This window comes from Tamandua tetradactyla, chromosome 6, assembly GCF_023851605.1.
Source record: "Tamandua tetradactyla isolate mTamTet1 chromosome 6, mTamTet1.pri, whole genome shotgun sequence".
Classification (NCBI taxonomy): Eukaryota; Metazoa; Chordata; class Mammalia; order Pilosa; family Myrmecophagidae; genus Tamandua; species Tamandua tetradactyla.
Genome location: NC_135332.1, coordinates 143,883,944 through 143,902,841, shown reverse-complemented (window position 1 = coordinate 143,902,841; position 18,898 = coordinate 143,883,944). Strand labels below are relative to the sequence as shown.

Genomic DNA, 18,898 nt, shown 5'->3' with positions numbered 1-18,898 from the left:
ATCTGTAGTTACTATTTATGGAAATCTAGGCTTTCAAAATATTGTGACACCCAGATAGAGAAGATAAATCATCTGACACATGCTTTTGGTTTAGACCAATATTATAAAATTCAAGAGGATCTCTTCCATTAACTAATAGTATAGTACAGGTAATGAAGTAGAAATTATACTACATCATTTTGTATTTATAATAGCAAAACGAATAAAATGCTTTATAGAGTAGAATATTGAATTTAGATAGAACACAGGTTGTGATTTCAAAAAAAAATTTGTTCTGGGGGAGTTTGCTATTTGGATCATTGGCAAAATTTAAAAAAACAGTGATTATATGTGAAGTGTGTTTCGGGGAGGACATTTTCAACAGGATGCCTTGAATTACCTCAAATTTAGTATGACAGATTTATTTCATCAACCCTTAAGAATGTAGATTCTGGAATGAGAATGACTGAGGTAAAATCCTGGCTTTGTTTGGGAAAGGTATTTAACCTTTTTGTAAAATGTGAACAGGTTTTATCATGCTGTGAGGTTTAAGTGAGATAATTATATAAACCTCTTAGTACAACAAATGGGAACAACAGAAAAACAAAACAAAAATAAATTAAAATTTACATCTTTTAGACCCAAACTTTTAGGCTTTTTATCCAGATTTCTCTTTTGTCCACAGTAGCTATCACCTGCCAACATGCACTGGCTATCATACAACAGAAGATGGATTTAGTCCAAACCCTTATTTAGGCAATCTCTACAGACAATTGTGTGTGTGTGTGTGTGTGTGTGTGTGTGTGTGACTGGTCTGGGAATTGAACCTGGGTCTCCCACATGGAAGGCGAGCATTCTACCACTGAACCACCCATGCACCCCAACGTTTTTTTGACTTCTTGCCTCTATTTTCTCCTATTGCTATGAAGTTCATGTTTTCATTCAAACTCTCTACTTTTAAGCCCTCTTACCAACATCTCCTCTGTGTCCTAGAACCAAGTGTAAAACTAAATTCATAACTTACTTTCTAATTCATAAGTTTTCCCTCTACCCTTCAATCCCTTCCACAAATATATACTGAGCAACTCTCTAGACACCAGAGATATACTAGTTAACAGGAAATATGGGCCCTATCCTCATAAAACTTATAGTGTAGCAAGGATGTCAAATAATAAGCCTAAAGTGACCTGAGCACAGAATCCCAGATGGACATGGGCTATCATGGGGGAATAGCTCTGTCATAGCACTGCACTAACTGAACTGCTCTCTCAAAATCAAAAGTGACCTAAAATTGTCAAATTCAGAGATGTTTTTTCCCCACTCCACAATGCACTGTTAATGAGATACTGCTGACCTTTCTAAGCTTTCTGAAATTTTCACTGGGTCTGGGCTTCCCTGATGCTATAGTGTCCTAGGCCTTCTTCTCTAACTACTACATTGTTGACTGATTTATTTCCTAGATGTAGTGAGATTCTTCATGGTTCTATCCTCAATTCTCTTATCTTTGAACTCTTTACTCATCCTGACTATGACTTCTATCACTTTCATGGCTTCAACTTTGACTTAAGAGGATGACTCCACAAACCACTTCTTTAGTAACTCTGACCCTTCTTGGAATTGTCATTCCACATTTCATTATGACTAATCCTCCAAAATCTCAAATTGTAAGTGTTCAATACAGAATTTATAATCTCTTCCACACCCCTGCCTACCCCATTTTTCCTCCTACCTTTCTGGTCCTCATTAATGGTGTTTCATAATACAGTCACCTAGGTAGATCCATCAGAATTATCCTTAACTTCCTCCTTTTCATTACCATCTACAACCAGGAATTGAAATGTGTTTATTCTACCTCCAGATGTCTCTCTTTACTGTTCTATTTATCTTTGGCATTCAACAGGTTGATTATAATACAGTATGCCACGGGTCTACTTGGGTTTTTTCAGTTTGGAGTTTGATGAGCAAGTTGGCTGTGTATATTTATATCTTTCATTAAATTTGAGACGTTTTCAACCATATTTCTTTGAATACTCTCTTCGCTCCTTTCTCTCTTTCTTCTCCTTTTGGGATTCCCATAATGAATATACTGATATGGTGCCCCACAGGTTCCTCAAGCTCTGTTCACTTTTCTTCATTCTTTCTTCTTTCTGCTCTTCGGCCTGGATCGTTTCCATTGTTTTACCTGCAGGTTTACTGATTCTTTCTTCTAAGGAGCTCCAATCTGGTATTGAACCCCTCTAGGGAATTTTAAATTTGTTACAAAATGTAGTCTTCAGTTCCATTAAGAACTTTTACATAATTTCCATCTCAACTGATATTCTCTTTGTGTTCATCTATTGTTTTTCTGATTTCCTTTAGTTCTTTGTCCATGTTTTCCTTTAGCTCTTTCAGCATATTCAGGACCATTTTTTAAGGAAGAACAAGAGGCTAACTGGCACCTGCAGATAGTAAGCCCTTAGGGGTAAATAATTGTTTGCTAACACTGATATAGTACTACGGTATTATGTGCCAGACACCTTTCTAAGTACTTTTTACATCCAGCAATCCATTTCTCCACCCTACAACTCATGAGGTATGAGCTATAAATATTCCTAATTTATATATGAGGAAACTTGAAATACAGAGAAGTAAGTAACTCTTCCTGAGAGCACCCAGTAGACCTTGGATCTGAACTCTGCAAGTTTACCTCCAGAATATGTGCTTTTAACAACTGGGCCATGTTAACTCTCTGTATTTCCTTCTTCTTCTTCTGTTTGTTATTTTCTTCAACAATGTAGCCTTCAAGAAATAATCCATTTTTTAAAGGGGCAGAATGATATGGGGCAGAATAATTCATAAAAAATGATCAACAGATCACTGATTCATATTTACCATCCATTTACCATCCTTTCATTTTGTTATACCCCAAATATTTTTAATACTGAGAAGTGAACATCAAACAAATTCCGATTACTAAACAAAGTTCTTCATTTCCAGAAATAAATCCCATCACCCTTCCCCTTTAAATTTAAGAATATTTATTAGGAAAAAAGAAATAGATTAATAAATTTTTAACACCAAATAAAGTGACAGGATAGAAATGACTTCAGTATTCCAGTTTGCAAATGCTTTCCATTTACTTTAAAAGCATATCTTATTGACAGATTCCTTCCCACCTCCTATTTTTTTGAAGGACAAGGTATGTTAGTATTTTAAACTGTTTTTTTTTTAACTTTTATTTTAAAAAATCTCATTTGTTCCCTAAGTTTTCTCTACAAATTGTGCTTTAGTAGTGCTTTCATTAATGAAAAGCTAGTTGTTTTTTTTTTTTTACTGCATCAGAGATAATGAATTTCACAATCAGGCAAGCAGCAGAAGTGGGGTACAGTTCCTTAGGAATCATGGGTGTGATAGTAGGATGGACCGCTAGGGGTTTCCTAAACTCTCTTTTCCCCTTTTTCACAGCAAATGAGCCTCTAATTTTTAACTGGCTGCCCACTTTCCGTTTTAACTAGGTATGACCATGTGATTCAATTTTGGCCTTAGAGATACAGACAGCAGAGCAGCGTAAGGTGTGGCTCCCAAGAAGTTTCCTTATAGGGAGGAGGTGTGCACATTTTTGGTCCCTCCTTTTCCTATACCCGAATGGAGATAAGATGTTTGAAGCTTCTGCAGCCTTCTCGGACTAGGAAAGAAAACCAAGTGCTGGGGACTGCAGAGCAGCAAGATGGGTGATGTCGAGGTCCTCATGACTTCACAGAGACACCTTACAGTCCTAGACGACCTATCTTCAGACTGTTCTTATGTGTAAGAGGAAAAGAAACTTCTGTATGGTTTCTGTTACTTGATATTTTCTTATCTCATATCTGAACCTAATACTAAATGATACACATCTGACTAGTCCCAGCAATGTTTCTTATGTTGTGGGATTCTTGAAGAAAGATACATCCATGGCTAACAGGGGACTGTAAATTTCCTGAAATATGTACTCATGTACTTTTCAGGAAAAAGAGGCCCATGCAATTCAGTACCATAATAAGGGATAACATTTACGTCAGCAAAATTGATTCAGCTTTAGATACAATCTGTGTAAAGCACCTAGCACAGTGAATAGTCTTAGCATAGGTGGTACTCCTCATTTCCAAAATTTTGTAAATGGTCTTACCCTACTTTCCACTAAGCTTAAAGCTAGAGTCATGTTTGAGTTCTCTTCCTCCCTTCCAGTAAATTACAATATTCATTGTCATGAGCTATAGATTGTTTCTCCACAACTGCTATTGCCCAGGTTACAGTGTCATCTCCTCTCAGAGATCTCTATCAGGTATTCTCATCTCTGGTCCGTCCTTACTCCATTCCATTCTCTATCAGGCTAACAGACCAATTTACCTAAAGTCCTGGACTGCCAATGGCTCTCTAATGCCTATCCAATGAAATATAAACTCAATTCTCTAAAAGTAATTCAGGTAACAAAATGCAGAAGAAAGGATTATGGATTCCTACAAACCTAGGTTTGAATCCTGACTTTACCTCCTTACTTGCTTTGTGACGTTGGAAAAATTAATCTAACTTTGCAGAACCTGAGCTGCCTTAGTCCTAAAATAGAGATAGCAGTACTTACTGTTTGGAGTTACAGTGAAAGTATGGGAGCCATGGCATGCAAAATGGTAAGCTTGGTATTTGCTGTATACCAGGTTATCATAAATGTGCTACCTTCTCCTTTCCCTTCCTGGAATGGCCAAAGCCATGTCTGCTGCTCATTAATCTTCCACTAAGCTTACACTTGTTTGACCTGTGATAATCAAACCAGATTATTTGCCACTTTACAGACATGTTATGTTCTACCTTCTCTTATTCAATTGTGCAGTTTTGCTCATACTGATTTTTTCTTTATATCCCCTCCCTCCACTTCATCTATTGAAATCCACTCATTCTGCAAGGATTCTCCTCAAATGCTATCTCATCTATGAAGCCTTCTCCACATTCTTTGTGCTTTCTATGACACTGCACAGGTTCAACCTTATCTTATATTTTGTGTACTTGTTATCTCTCCCCGGAGACTATAAGTACCTTGAAGGCAGAACTAGAGACCTTTGTATCTCTCACAGCACCTAGCCAGCTTCTTTTATTGTTTTTTTACTTAGTTAACTTCACAATTCTCAGGTGGAACTCTTTTCAATGTACCCCTAGATTCTTTTTAAAAGTTTTACAACACTATGAAGACAGAATGATTTAAAGTATATTCAGGGAATATCTATTTTAGATTTCTCCTCCGTTGTCCAAAAAAGGAGGTAATGGCTTCTGGATGCAAAACACTTAGTAGTCAATCCAGCACTGTTACCCATCATTCAGAACCTTTATTATTGTGTCCATTGGGTACACAGAACTTTACAAGGTACTACAGGGACTTTTTTCCTTTCCTTTATTTCCTAAGAGTCTAGCTCTGCCTCTTACTGCCCCAAGGCTCAAATATTTTTCTTTTTTGCATTTCAACAAAAATGAATCTCATATCTGGCTTTGAATACCACTCCTAAAGATGATGGATAGGAGCAAAGCCTTCTGGGACACATTAGTACAGCTGTCAGTGGGCAGGAGGCACTTATAAAAGAAAAAGGCTCAGGATTCTGGGAACATATGTGCAGCTATAAGTAAACCGCCCAACACAGCTGAAAAGAAACACCCAAGAATACGTCCTTTTATTCTTTTTAAGCCATGCATGGAAGAGGAAGATCATATTAGATTATAACTCTTGGAAGGATTCTCTTTCTGTGTATCACCATGTGTGAATATCATAACCTCTGCCTATCAGGTTCTTGTGCTTTAGAATTGCATGAAGCTTGTAAAGTCAAGTTCAAAGTAGCAAAAGTCTAGTTTTTAACTTATTTGGTAATATCAAATATTACTGTCTGACTTGGCCAACTTTTCCATATAATTATGAAAAATAAAACCCCCAACACAACTGTAAGGTTTAATGAAGCTTCAGTTTTGAGGATATGTAGATAAAATGTTATTAGAAAACTAAAGTAAGTTATAGACATCAGACATCACATTGTAAATTCTATTTTGAAACTAGAAAATTATAAATAAAGCCTTCAGGCATCATTAGAACTGGGAGAGTATTTATAGAATCTATTAAGTTGCCCATGTGCTACATATTCATTATATTAAAAAGCACTGACCAAGAAAGGTACTGATTTTAAGCACACTGAGGGCAAGAAATTGTCTCAAATATATCTGTAAGATATAAGATCTTTCCTAAGCTACAGTTTGGGAGGCTGCTAGGGGAGGACAATGAGAGGATCTAAAAAGTGATGCAAGCCTTTCCAGATGCATATAACCTTTGGTATACCCAGAGAAATGGCTTTGCCAGTTATCTGCAAAGGGGAAAGCAATACCAAAAAAGAGTTGATAATTTTTTTAGTGAGGCCATCTTTCTAAACACCCTCTGTAAGTGGTGATTCTTCTTCCAAAACCATAGACCCTTACATAAAAGGTTTCCCTCTGAGATGAGCAGAACATCCAGTGCAGACTTTCAGAGTCAGTAAGGCTAGAAAAGCAGCAGCTAACAGTGTGAAGTCAGTACTGACAACAAAAATAGGGGAATTTCAAGTTTCGTCCATATGGGAATTCTGTATTTTATGCATGATTATTCTATAAACTCACAGCTGTTGTAATAAAAAAAAATAGGGGGGGATTTAATATTAAGATACAGTCTTGCCAGGGTGGAAAACAAGACCAATACAAGAGATGTGACATATAATAGGTCCCTTTGGGGTTATTTGCAAAACTGACAATAACCCCCAATTCACAGCCATGATGGTAAAATGTGATTCCAACCAATGACCAAGTTAACTGGGCCAAGATTACCTGACAACAAACTAGGTCAATTAGGAATGTGGAATTAGAATGGAGGCTGGTCATTATTTACAATTGTGAAGAAATGGAAACAGCCAAAATGTCCATCAACAGACGAGTGGCTAAACAAGCTGTGGTATATACATACGATGGAATATTACGCAGCTGTAAGACAGAATAAAGTTATGTAGTATGTAACAACATGGACAGACCTTAAGGACATTAGGCTGAATGAGATGAGCCAGAAACAAAAGGACAAATACTGTATGGTCTCACCGATATGAACTAACATTAATGAATGAACTTGGAGAATTTCAGTTGGCAACAGAGACCACCAGGATATATAAATAGGGTTGATATTGGGTAATTGGAACTGAAGGGATACAGATTGTACAACAGGACTGATTGTAAAACTTCAGAAATGGATAGCACAGTAGTACCTAACTGTAATACAATATTGTTAGAACACTGAATGAAGCTGAATGTGAGAATGATAGAGGGAGGAGGGCTGGGGGCACAAATGAAATCAGAAGGAAAGATAGGTGATAAAGACTGAGATGGTATAATCTAGGAATGCCTTGAGTGTATAATGATAGTGACTAAATGTACAAATTTGAAAATATTTTTGCATGAGGAAGAACAAAGGATTGTCAATACTGCAGGGTGTTGAAAATAGATGGTAATTAATATTTTAAAACTTTAACTTACGTGTGAGACTAAAGCAAAAAAATGTTTATTTGGTACAAAATTTATATTTTGACTAGTGCACTTCCTAATATAACTTATGTGTACAGCTTAATTGAACACCATAAGTACATGGAACCTTGAGTAGGGTATGAGATTTTGTAGATTTGTCCAGAGTGATGCCCTGATAAATCCGAGTGATTTGAACAGTGAAAGTATTTGTGGTTAAAGTATTTGAAAATGAAGTATTTGCAAAGTCCCCTTGGGGGATTGGTGAGAAAGGGGAAAAATTCAACTTCCCCAAGTGGAGAATTCTTGATATTTTCACAAGCAGTGGGGACAACCAAAGCAATAGGCTGAGCCCCCGATCTTGGGGTTTGTTCATATGAAACTTAACCCCACAAAGGACAGGCTAAGCCTACTTAAAATTAGGCCTAAGAGTCATCCCCAAGAGAACTTCTTCTGTTGCTCAGATGTGGCCTCTCTCTCTCAGCCAACATGACAAGCAAACTCACTGCCCTCCCCCTCTCTACGTGGGACATGACTCCCAGGAGTGTGGCCCTTCCTGGCAATGTGGGACAGAAATTCTAGAATGAGCTGGACTCAGCATCAAGGGATTGAAAAAACCTTCTTGACTGAAAGGGGAAGACAGAAATGAGACAAAATAGTGTCAAGGCTAAGAGATTCCAAACAGAGTCAAGAGGTTATCCTGGAGGTTATTATTACACGTTAAATAGATATCACCTTTTTAGTTAAGGTATAATGGAGAGGCTGGAAGGGACTGCATGAAAATGTAGAGCTGTGTACCAGTAACCATGTTTCTTGAAGATGATTGCATAATGATACAGCTTTCAAATGTGACTGTGTGATTGTGAAAACCTTGTGTCTGATGCTTCTTGTATCTACCTTACGAAAAGATGAGTAAAACATATGGATTAAAATAAATAAATAATAGGGGAAACAAATATTAAAATAAATTTAGTAGATCGAAATGTTATTGATCAATGAAAGGGAGGAATAAGGGGTTTGGTATGTATGAATTCTTTTCTGTTTTCTTATTTCTTTTTCTGAATTGATGTAAATGTTCTAAGAAATGATCATGATGATGAATATATAACTCTGTGATGATATTGTGAATTACTGATTATATATATAAAATGGAATGATCATATGGTAAGAATGCTTGTGTTTGTATGTTGGCATGTTTAATAAATACAATAAATTAAAAACAAAACAAAAAAGAATGGAGGCCAGTCTTGTAAATGTGACTCTGGAAGTACTATTGAGCTGTGGGGAGATAACCAGTTGGCATGACAAGCAGAAAAATTTTAAAATCTAGTCTGATAAAAAAGAATAAAGCACATATGGGGAAAGAAGCAGTGAAAAGTGATAGTGAGTGAATATTCCCTGGGTTCCAATCTTCTATTCTTAGTCCCAGTTTAAGCTCTTGAAGCTATTATGAACCCCAGAAAAGCCATGTCCTTTAATCCTCATTCAATATTGTTGGATAGGATCCTTTTAATTGCATCCATTGAGGTGTGACCCACTCAATTGTGGGTGATAAATTTTGATTAGATGGTTACCATGGAGATGTGTCTCTACCCATTCAAGGTGGAATGCTTACTGACCCTTTAAAAGGGAATCATCTTGTAGAAAGCTTGAGAGCTGACAGAACCACCAGCGCCAACAGAATCACACAGCCAAAAGACCCTTGGAGATGAAGAAAGAAAACACTTAGCTTGATGAATTCACTGTGATTCAAAATCTGGCCCATGGTCTTGCAGTCTCAAAAAATTTCAGTAGTATTCTTGGACTGACTAGACTTAAGTCTAGTCTGACTCATGGTGACAAAGCTGTTGAAGAACCCTGGGGAGAAAACTAGCAGATGTCACTATGTGCCTTTCCAGACAAGAGAGAAACTCTGAACATCACTGACCTTCGTGAACCAAGGTATCTTTTCCTGGATACCTTAATTGGGACATTTTTATAGCCTTGCCTTAATTTGGACATTTTCATGGTCTTAGAACTAAAAACTTACAACTTAATAAATTTCCCTTTTTAAAACCCATTCCACTTCTAGTACATCACATCCCAGTAGCTTTTACAGACCAAAGCACAGTTCTTCCAGAGAACCAGTTGCATTTTGCTCTTGACCTCTAGGACTCCTGACTGTGCCCTGACACTAACTCCTCCTATCTTTTGCTTAAGCTAATTTCAGTGGGGTTTCTACTCCATGCAAACTACAAAACTGTAGTTGACATACTATCACAGAAGCCAGTGACCCTGCGGCTATGGGAAAGATACTGTCTCTTTTAGTAGCCATTCTCATGAAACTACTCCATTAATCATGTACAGAGCCACCATTCTTAACAATTATTATGACATTTACAGACTATAAACACAAAATGTCCTTCTCAGAAAACAAGACTTTTTAGGATCAAGGTTCTTTGATAGATTGTTAGGATAATGACAATTGCAGAAACCACTAACTGAGTGTGTATAATAACAATTTATTGAGTCTTTATGTAAGGCACTATGCTAGGTGCTTTATACATATTATCCCTGCTCCTTATAACTCTTCAAGGTTTCAGGGAAAGTAGAACTTTGTTTGGAAAGGTGGTGGCACACTGCATAGCAGAGATGTCATATGGGAAAGGCCATCCTGATGGGCATGCAAGTGAGCCACAAGAGAGCATTTAGCTTGATGAATTCACCATGATTCAAAATCTGGCCCATGGTCTTGCAGTATCAGAAAATTTCAGTGGTGTCCTAGCACTGACTAGACTTAAGTCTAGTCTGACTCATGGTAACAAAGTTCACCAGAGATTGATATAAACCAGATGCCAAGTTACTAATTTACCATGAGATGTATAACTGCCAAACAGCCTGGAAACTGCTGGTGGCCCAACCAGGGTATGATGCTCTTTCTTTAGATAGGCTACAATGAGAGCCTAAGATCAGTAGGCTGCTTAGCTGATTTAATAATTTGAATTTAGGCACAGAGATCTGACAGCTGCTACATTTATCTCCATAAAGGGAATTTAGCTACAGGTGAACTAGTTACTTGAACACCATTTCTTTGGATGTTTCCAGGAGGACCTCTGACAATAAATGCCTCTGTAACCCTCCAAAGTTTCCAGAGCTGATTTAGTCCTGCTTCTGAAGGAAACATTCTTTCTTTAGATACGTTCATACCTAATCCAGTCTTATTTGTTTGGAAATCCTTTTATTGATCTGAGGTTACTTTGCCTACTTTGGGTCTGAATCATTATGCCATGATTTAATAATTTAAAGTAAAAAGACAGTTTTGTTTTGGTTTTTCTTTCCATGTCTCTTAATGAGGACATTCACTCTAATCCTTATGTATCACCTACAATATTATTATCCCAATTTTTTACATATAGGAGAAAGAACATAGGTTTTGGAGTCAGAAAGATTAGGAATGAAATTATGGCTCCCCTACATATAGATTTCATGATTCAAGGCCAATTAACTAGCTTCTCTTGGCCTTAGTTTCCTTACATGTAAAGTAGGGAGGACACCCATCTCACAGGATAAAATGAATTTTAATGATATTATGCATATAAATTATCTAGAACAGCGCTGAATACAAAACACAAAGATGGTCTAAAGGTACACTGAAACAAAAATAGCATAGATCTCAGCCTTTTAGATTCTCCCTGGCTTTCCAAGATGCAATTTCTTTTGTTCACTATTCTTCCAATTTGGTTTCATTTTGATTTTTATAATCATATTAGTGTTACTTTAAGAACCAATTTCCCTGATTTTTTAATTGGGTAAACAAAAATGAATTGGGCACAAACGCACTGATTTCTTTGGCTTACTGTTCTTCTCCACCAGAAGTAAACAAATGATATAGCTTGCCTTTGCCTTTTCTCTTCCTGTTACCCTTGTGAAGATATCTTTTAAGGACTCGAGCCATGATATTTTCATATAAGAATTCTGCACCAAATTCTGAAGCTTAAAAATGCCTTATCTGAGAAAGTAATATGAAATCATATCATTTTAATAATTTTTTTCTTTTTTCCCAACTAATTCAATTTATTCAAATTACATAATTCCCTACACACAAATGTACGGGTCCATCTTAAGAGTTTGTAAAGGCAATTGTGTCCTCTATATAGGTCCCCATTGTCTATATTGAATAGTATTCTCTATAGAGCAGATATTTACAATTATTTGTTGATGAGCACTGGTATGAAGTGAAAATTAAAATAACAGATAGATATGTTTACTTCCTAATTTGTTAATTATAGTCACATTTTCTAAAAGTGTAAATCTGAATTTAAGGGTCTATTTAACTTCTCCAACGTAAAGTTTTATTAAACTGTGTTAATTTCTCCATACTTTTCTTTTTTTCTCACTTCAACACTAGCAACCTTGTATATACCTTAGTTGTTTCCTGCATCAGAAAAAGTCCCCATTTTGACTAATCTTTCAATTCCAAATTTATATTCTATTTTACTTCTTTAACTTTGCTTCCCATCTGTTTAAGTTGCTTCAGTGACTCACAATCCATTTTCAGTGTTTGTCTTAAATTACAATGTTCACAAATTATGTTTTAAAATCTTTGGGGTAAGAGGATATTTAATTTGGCCCATTTGTCACAAGAAGATATCTAAAAATTTAGTGCAACATATAAATGAAAATAAATATGGAAACAGAAAGAAACTGTATCGAGGGAACCAGAGTAAGCACCATGACAAATCAGTGTAAGAAATAAATACCCATCACCAATTTTACTACAAAGGATGGATTTAAAATCATAGCATGAGATCATAGGTATTTCCAAAATGGAACCTCAGTGGGCAAAGTACACAGTAGAATGAGGAAAGAAAAGAACCAAACATGTGCCAGATACAGTGCCAGAAATTTCTTAAATTTAAGCTCAGTGAAACTGTAGGACATTCCTTTGTAGGTTGGTACATTTCTCTATCCTACAGATCTTGATGGACATTTAAATATATTACTAACATTTAAAGTTTAAAGGACTGATAAAATTATAAACTGACCACAAAATATATTTTCTTTGCTTTCTGTGAACAAATAATTCTAGAGTTTTTATTCAGAAGCTATGGTTAGCTTGGTTTAATATTAAAGATATGTTTTCCATAACAATTGCAAAATAAATTCCATAAAGTGAATGTTAAGTTTGTTTATAAATACTGTATCATGGAATATGATGAAATATTAACAAATTTGAGGATTCTGTAGTATAACTGAATTTTATAAGGTTGGTTTTCTTATGTAGTACATGGTCTTGCAAGAGAAAACATTCATTCAAACTCAATTCTGTTTTTAGGAATTAATTTATCTTTGTTAAGAACTAGCCTCTGCCTAGATCTCACTAACAACCCATGTCACATATTTATTTCAGACTGTGTGTTTGTGGCAGACAGTACCACTGAAGGATAGTATAATGCATCCTGACATAACTCAGTTTTTTTTTTATATAAATACTATTAACTTCTTTTTTATATACCTCCGTTCTTTCACCTACATATATTTCTACATCTCTGTCTTTTGCAGAATTGAAGCCATAACTCAGTTTTTAAAAGCAAACTCATTCATTAGCCCCATAAAATAATGACAAATAATGTAATATTTTGAACAATATAAAATATGAATATGGACATTCATCTATCCAATATATTTATTGAGCATTTCTATTGTACTAGATATTGTGAGAAACAAAATAACAAATTAGACAGGATCCTTTCCTTTGGAAATTTAGAATCTAAGAGAGAAACAAGATATGGACACATAGTTAAAATATAAGAAATAAGATAAGAAACAGTAAAAAGTGGTGCTATAAAGCACTACAGGACTTCAGAGGAGGGTGATATCATGTTTGATATGACACCCAGGAAAGTCTTATAGACTAAGAGGCATTTAAGCTGATCTGGAAGTGTTGGTAGGAATTCAATTAGCAGGGAAGGGAGAGATTCAAATGAAGAGGGAGAGCAAGCACAGAGTTTGGTACTAAAAGTGCTCAAGAAAAAAGTTATTATAGTATATCAAACTTGAGATTCAGCTACATATTTTCTGTCCTCAACAGAAGCTCCAAGGAATCAGAATCAATAGCTTTCATAGTCCCTAGACTATAGCTCAGAGAGTTGTTTCCAAAGATGAGGCCCAACCCAAGCACTAGGACCAATTCCGCTCTTAGTCTGGGGCATAGAAGGATTTGACCAGACCAGTAAGCAGCACAGAATCAGGTCAGCCTGCTGCTAGTTCTGTCCTGTTCTTCCATCTCAGTTGTCAATATTGGTGTTTTGCTCCTTCTCATCACTGGGGTCATACTCTCCCTTTCAACTTCTGGCAGCTACAACCCTATTTTGTTTCCTTTGGCTTTAAACTCTGACCATATCTCAATTCCTTAACTTTTCAACAAGATATGAAATACAGCAGGATCTCTCTGATACCAATTGTCCGCTTGCAGAAACCTGCTATGCTTCCTTCAATGCAGTGTTTTGCCTGTACATTAATCTACCGTCTCAGCCCTTGCAACTGCCCCAGGTGTCCTGGCCGACCCCAGCTGGTCTGTAGTGTCTTCAAACCCCATCCCTGTGTTCTGGCCTGTGCTTCTGCTTGGTAAATGAGTTTTAACAATGATTGTTATACTAATAATGATGTTATATGCATCTGCTATATTTCAGTTACCATTCTACACATTTTATAAATACTAATTTTTATAATCATCACATTATTACCATAATTTTATTGATGGAAAAATAAAGTAAAAAACAAAACAAAAACATAAAACACGAGGCTGAGAGGTTAACTTACTGGTCTAAGGTAAACACGGTTTACAAATTGCAGAGTCAGAATTTGATGCCAGGCATTCCAACTATAGTTCATCCTCTTAACCTCTAACCGCAGTAAAGAAGACACAGAGCATGTCACTAGTTGTGCCAGTTTGAAAGGATCATGTACCCTAAAAAAGCCATATTTTAATTCTAACCTATTTTGTGGATCTTTTAATCCCTGTTCAATACTATAGGTTGGAATCTTTTTATTAGATTATCACCATAGAGATGGGACTCACCCAATTGTGATTCGAGGGAGATGTTACTCCACCCATTCTGGGTGGGTCTTGATTACTTTCCTGGAATCCTTTAAAAGGGGAAATATTTTTGGAGAGAGCTTAAGAGCCACAGGAAAGCATGAAAACCACCAGAGCCCATGCAGCCAGAGACCTTTGTCATGAAGAAGGAATACACTCCTGGGGAGCTTCATGAAACAAGAAGCCTGAAGAGAAAGTTAGCAGACATCCCCGTGTTTCCAGTTGAGAGAGAAAACCTGAACTTCATTGGTATTTCTTGAGTGAAAGTAACCTCTTGTTGGTGCCTTAATTGGGACATTTCTATAGCCTTACTTTAATTTGGACATTTTCACAGTCTTAGAACTGTAAACTAGCAATTTAATAAATTCTCCTTTTCAGAAGCCGTCCAGTTCTGGTATATTACCTTCCAGCAGCTTGCACTGGAATACTAGTGAATGTACTTATTATTTTAGGTGCCCTATTTAATATGATTGATGTCATAATACTGTTAATAATTATCAGACTAGTGTTAATAAATGGATTAACATTTAGCTATAAATGTGAACCCAAAAATCAGTTGGAAAGAAACTCTTACAAGATGTATATGAACAATATATTTTGATTAAAGATATTCCAGATGTTCTGTGTTTAGGCAAGTCTAGTAAGACCATGGAATTCACTGATATTGCTATTTCATTTAGCAAAAATAACCCCCGAAATACTGGCAGACAAGATAATCATGAATATGACCTTGATAGAAGGAGAGACAAATTTGGGAGCTAAGGATCAAAGTACAGATTGTTGACATATGGCAACATGGATTGATCTGGAAACATTAGATCACTTGACAAATGAGGACACATTTCATCATTATCAATTCAGAAGGAGAACATCTGATTGTATTATAAGCAGGAATTTAAATAATAAAGAAGAATAAAATAATACCTATTTTGCTGGTTTGAAATGATATATAGACCCTAGAAAAGCCATGTTTAATCCTAATCCCATTCTGTAAAGGCAGTCATTTCTTCTAATCCCTATTCGGTATTGTAAATTTGGAACTGTAATTAGATCTCCTTGGAGATGTGATTTAGTCAAGAATGATTGTTAAACTGGATTAGGTTGAGGTGCGTCTCCACCCATTTGGGTGGATCTTGATTAGTTTCTGAAGTCCTACAAAAGAGGAAACATTTTGGAGAATGAGTGCGATTCAGAGAGAGCAGAGCAGAATGATATAGCCACGAGAAGCAGAGTCCACCAGCCAGTGACCTTTGGAGATGAAGAAGAAAAATGCCTCCTGGGGAGCTTCATGAAACAGGAAGCCAGGAGAAGAAGCTAGCAGATGATGCATGTTCGCCATGTGCCCCTAGAGAGGAACCCTGACTGTGTTCACCATGTGCTTTCCAGATGAGAAACTCTGTGTTCACTGTGAGCCCTTCCACTTGAGAGAGAAACCCTGAACTTCATTGGCCTTCTTGAATCAAGGTATCTTTCCCTGGATGCCTTAGATTAGACATTTCTATAGACTTGTTTTAACTGGGACATTTTCTTGGCCTTAGAACTATAAACTAGTAACTTATTAAATTTCCCTTTTCAAAAGCCATTCTGTTTCTGGTATGTTGCATTCTGGCAGCCAGCAAACTAGAACAGATTTTGGTATCTGAGCGTGGGGTGCTGCTGCTGTGGTTTGCAAATACCAAACATGCTGGAACAACTTTTTAAATGGATAAGAGGAAAATTCTGGAACAGTTGTGAGAAGCTTGATAGAGAAGACCTAGAATGCTTTGAAGAGACTGTTGGTAGAAATGTGTACTCTAAAGACACTTCTGATAAAGCCTTAGACAGTAATGAGGCATGTGTTATTATAGACTGGAAGGAAGATGAGCCTTGTTTTAAAATGGCAGCTAATCTGGAAAAATTGACTCATGGCTTCGGCTGGAAGGCAGATTTTAAAAGCCATGAATTTGGATATTTAGCAGAAGAGATCTCCAAATTAAATGTGGAAAGTGCAGCCTGGTTTCTCCTTGCAGCTTATAGTGAAATGTGACAGGAAAGAGACAAGCTGAGAACTGAACTCTCGGGTACAAAGAAACCAGATACTGAATTTCTGGAAAATTCTGGGCCTCCAGAAAGGGAGACCCCAGAGAAAAGTGCTCCATGTGAGGATTTAACCAAATGTGAAACCAGTCAGCCATTTCAGAGAAAACCAGGCTCAGAAATGGAGTTATCCAGGAAGGATTTGTGGAAACTCCTTACGTATGATGGGCATGTTCTGAGCCTACTGCATAGAAAGCCAACGAGAGTGTTGCAGGATCTGTATAAAGAAAACCACTGCCAGTCAGGACTGAGAGGGACAGAGAAGGGACACACTGGAGGAAAAATAATGTCTGGAGTCAAGAAGCCTTGGGCCAGGAGAGCTGACCCACCCAAGCAAGTGGAGAGGGCGAGTTTGCCCCAAAGGCAGAAGATGGGCCTCCCACCTTCTTGCAGTGGAAGAGTCATTTCGCCTCAGGCCTTGGAGAGGGTGAAAAACATCCCTTGGGGTTTGGGGAGAGCCTGGCTGCAATCACATGGAGGGGTTGAGAATGTGCCCCGGAGATGGCAGAGAACCTGGGTGTGGCCCCAATGCTTAGAGAGGTTGGGGCTGAGAAAAAGGTGGCCTCCTGAATATCCACCAAGGTTGCATTCAGAGAGAGGCAGGCCCTGTGTAGGCCCTTGGAAAGGGTGGAACTGCTGCTTTCAGAAGTCCCGAGGCTAAACGATTCTCAGACTTTGAAATTTAATGGACTTTGCCCTGTGGATTTTCGAAACTGTCTGGGTCCGGTGACCCCTATGTTCCTTCCTCCCTATGGAAATGTGTATATGTATCCCATAAATGTTTCTCCTTTGTATGTTGGCAGCAAATAACTTGTTATAAGTTTTCAAAGGACCAGAGCAAATGGAGAAAATTTTGCCTTAGGACTGTCTATGCCTTCAACTAACTTTGATGAGACTTTGTACTGATTTTAATCTTGTCTTTTTTAGGGTCCAGAGGGTGGAATGTGCTGGTTTGAAATGATGTGTGGACCCTAGAAAAGTCATGTTTTAATCCTAATCCCATTTTGTAAAGGCAGTCGTTTCTTCTACTCCCTCCTCAGTACTGTAAATCTGCAACTGTAATGAGCTCTCTCTGGAGGTGTGATTTAATCAAGAATGGTTGTTAAACTAGATTAGGTAGAGGCATGTCTCCACCCATTTGGGTGGGTCTTGATCAGTTTCTGAAGTCCTATAAAAGAGCAAAAATTTTGGATAATGAAAAAGATTCAGAGAGAGCAAAGAAGAATGACATAGCCATGAGAAGCAGAGTTCACCAGACAGTGACCTTTGGAGATGAAGAAGGAAAATGCCTCCCAGGGAGCTTCATGAAACAGGAAGCCAGGAGAAGCTGGCAGATGATGCGTGTTCGCCATGTGCCCTTCCAGATGAGAGAGGAATTCTGAACTTCATTGGCCTTCTTGAATCAAGGTATCTTTCCCCGGATGCCTTAGATTGGACATTTCTACAGATTTGTTTTAACTGGGGCATTTTCTCGGCCTTAGAACTGTAAACTAGCAACTTATTGAATTCCCCTTTTTAAAAGCCATTCTGTTTCTGGTATATTGCATTCAGGCAGCTAGCAAACTAGAACACTTATGTTAATATGTATCTGTGAACTACTATGATTTGTATTACTACTCTGATTTGTTAAATACAGATTAGCAAGATCATTGATGATTAATAAAAATATTGGTGACTCCCTGGAAGTGTGGGAGATGACTCCCAGGGATAAATCTGGCCCTGGCACTAAGAGATCAACAATGCATTCTGACCAAAAGGGGGAAAGAAGTGTAACAGATAAGGTATTAGTGGCTGAGAGAGTTCAAATAGAGTCGAGAGGCTACTCTAGAGGTCACTCTTATGCAAGCTTCAGTTAGACATTACTACTTATCATTACTTGCCACACCCCAGCTAAAACACCCATTCCACCCAATCCTAAACAACAACTAGGGTGGTATATAAGATTCTACAAAGATTCCATATACTGGGTAACATTCTAGAAACCTACAACCTCTAGATGAGTCCTTGGACCAGGTAAGTCCTGGAATGTACAGAGGCCAGCCTCTCCAGAACATCAATTAGTCGTTTTTCCCTACCCCAAACTATCAACAGCCCCATCCAACATGAAAAAGTTAGAATGGGCGTAGCCCAAATACCCCTTAAGAGTAGGAAAAAGATCCAAGGTGATGGTGGAGTTATACAGAGAAGGTAGAGTTTAACAAATGAGTATGGTTGCTAGATCATTATATTGATATTTGTTTT

At 37.3% G+C, this 18,898-nt stretch overlaps 1 protein-coding gene across 8 annotated transcripts in view; it reads right to left on the bottom strand.

Annotated features, from left to right (window-relative positions):
* The window catches only part of VPS13B (vacuolar protein sorting 13 homolog B), a 1,000,970-nt gene that overhangs the window by 162,780 nt on the left and 819,292 nt on the right, over positions 1-18,898 (bottom strand). The window contains exon 40 of one of the 8 annotated variants that reach the window (XM_077167325.1): positions 7,313-9,360. The exons of the other annotated variants lie outside the window; for them this stretch is intronic. Coding sequence (XP_077023440.1) covers positions 9,334-9,360 — 27 coding nt within the window. The 3' untranslated portion in view covers positions 7,313-9,333. Of the gene's footprint in view, positions 1-7,312; positions 9,361-18,898 lie in introns of those variants that run through there. 8 annotated transcript variants of the gene reach the window in all.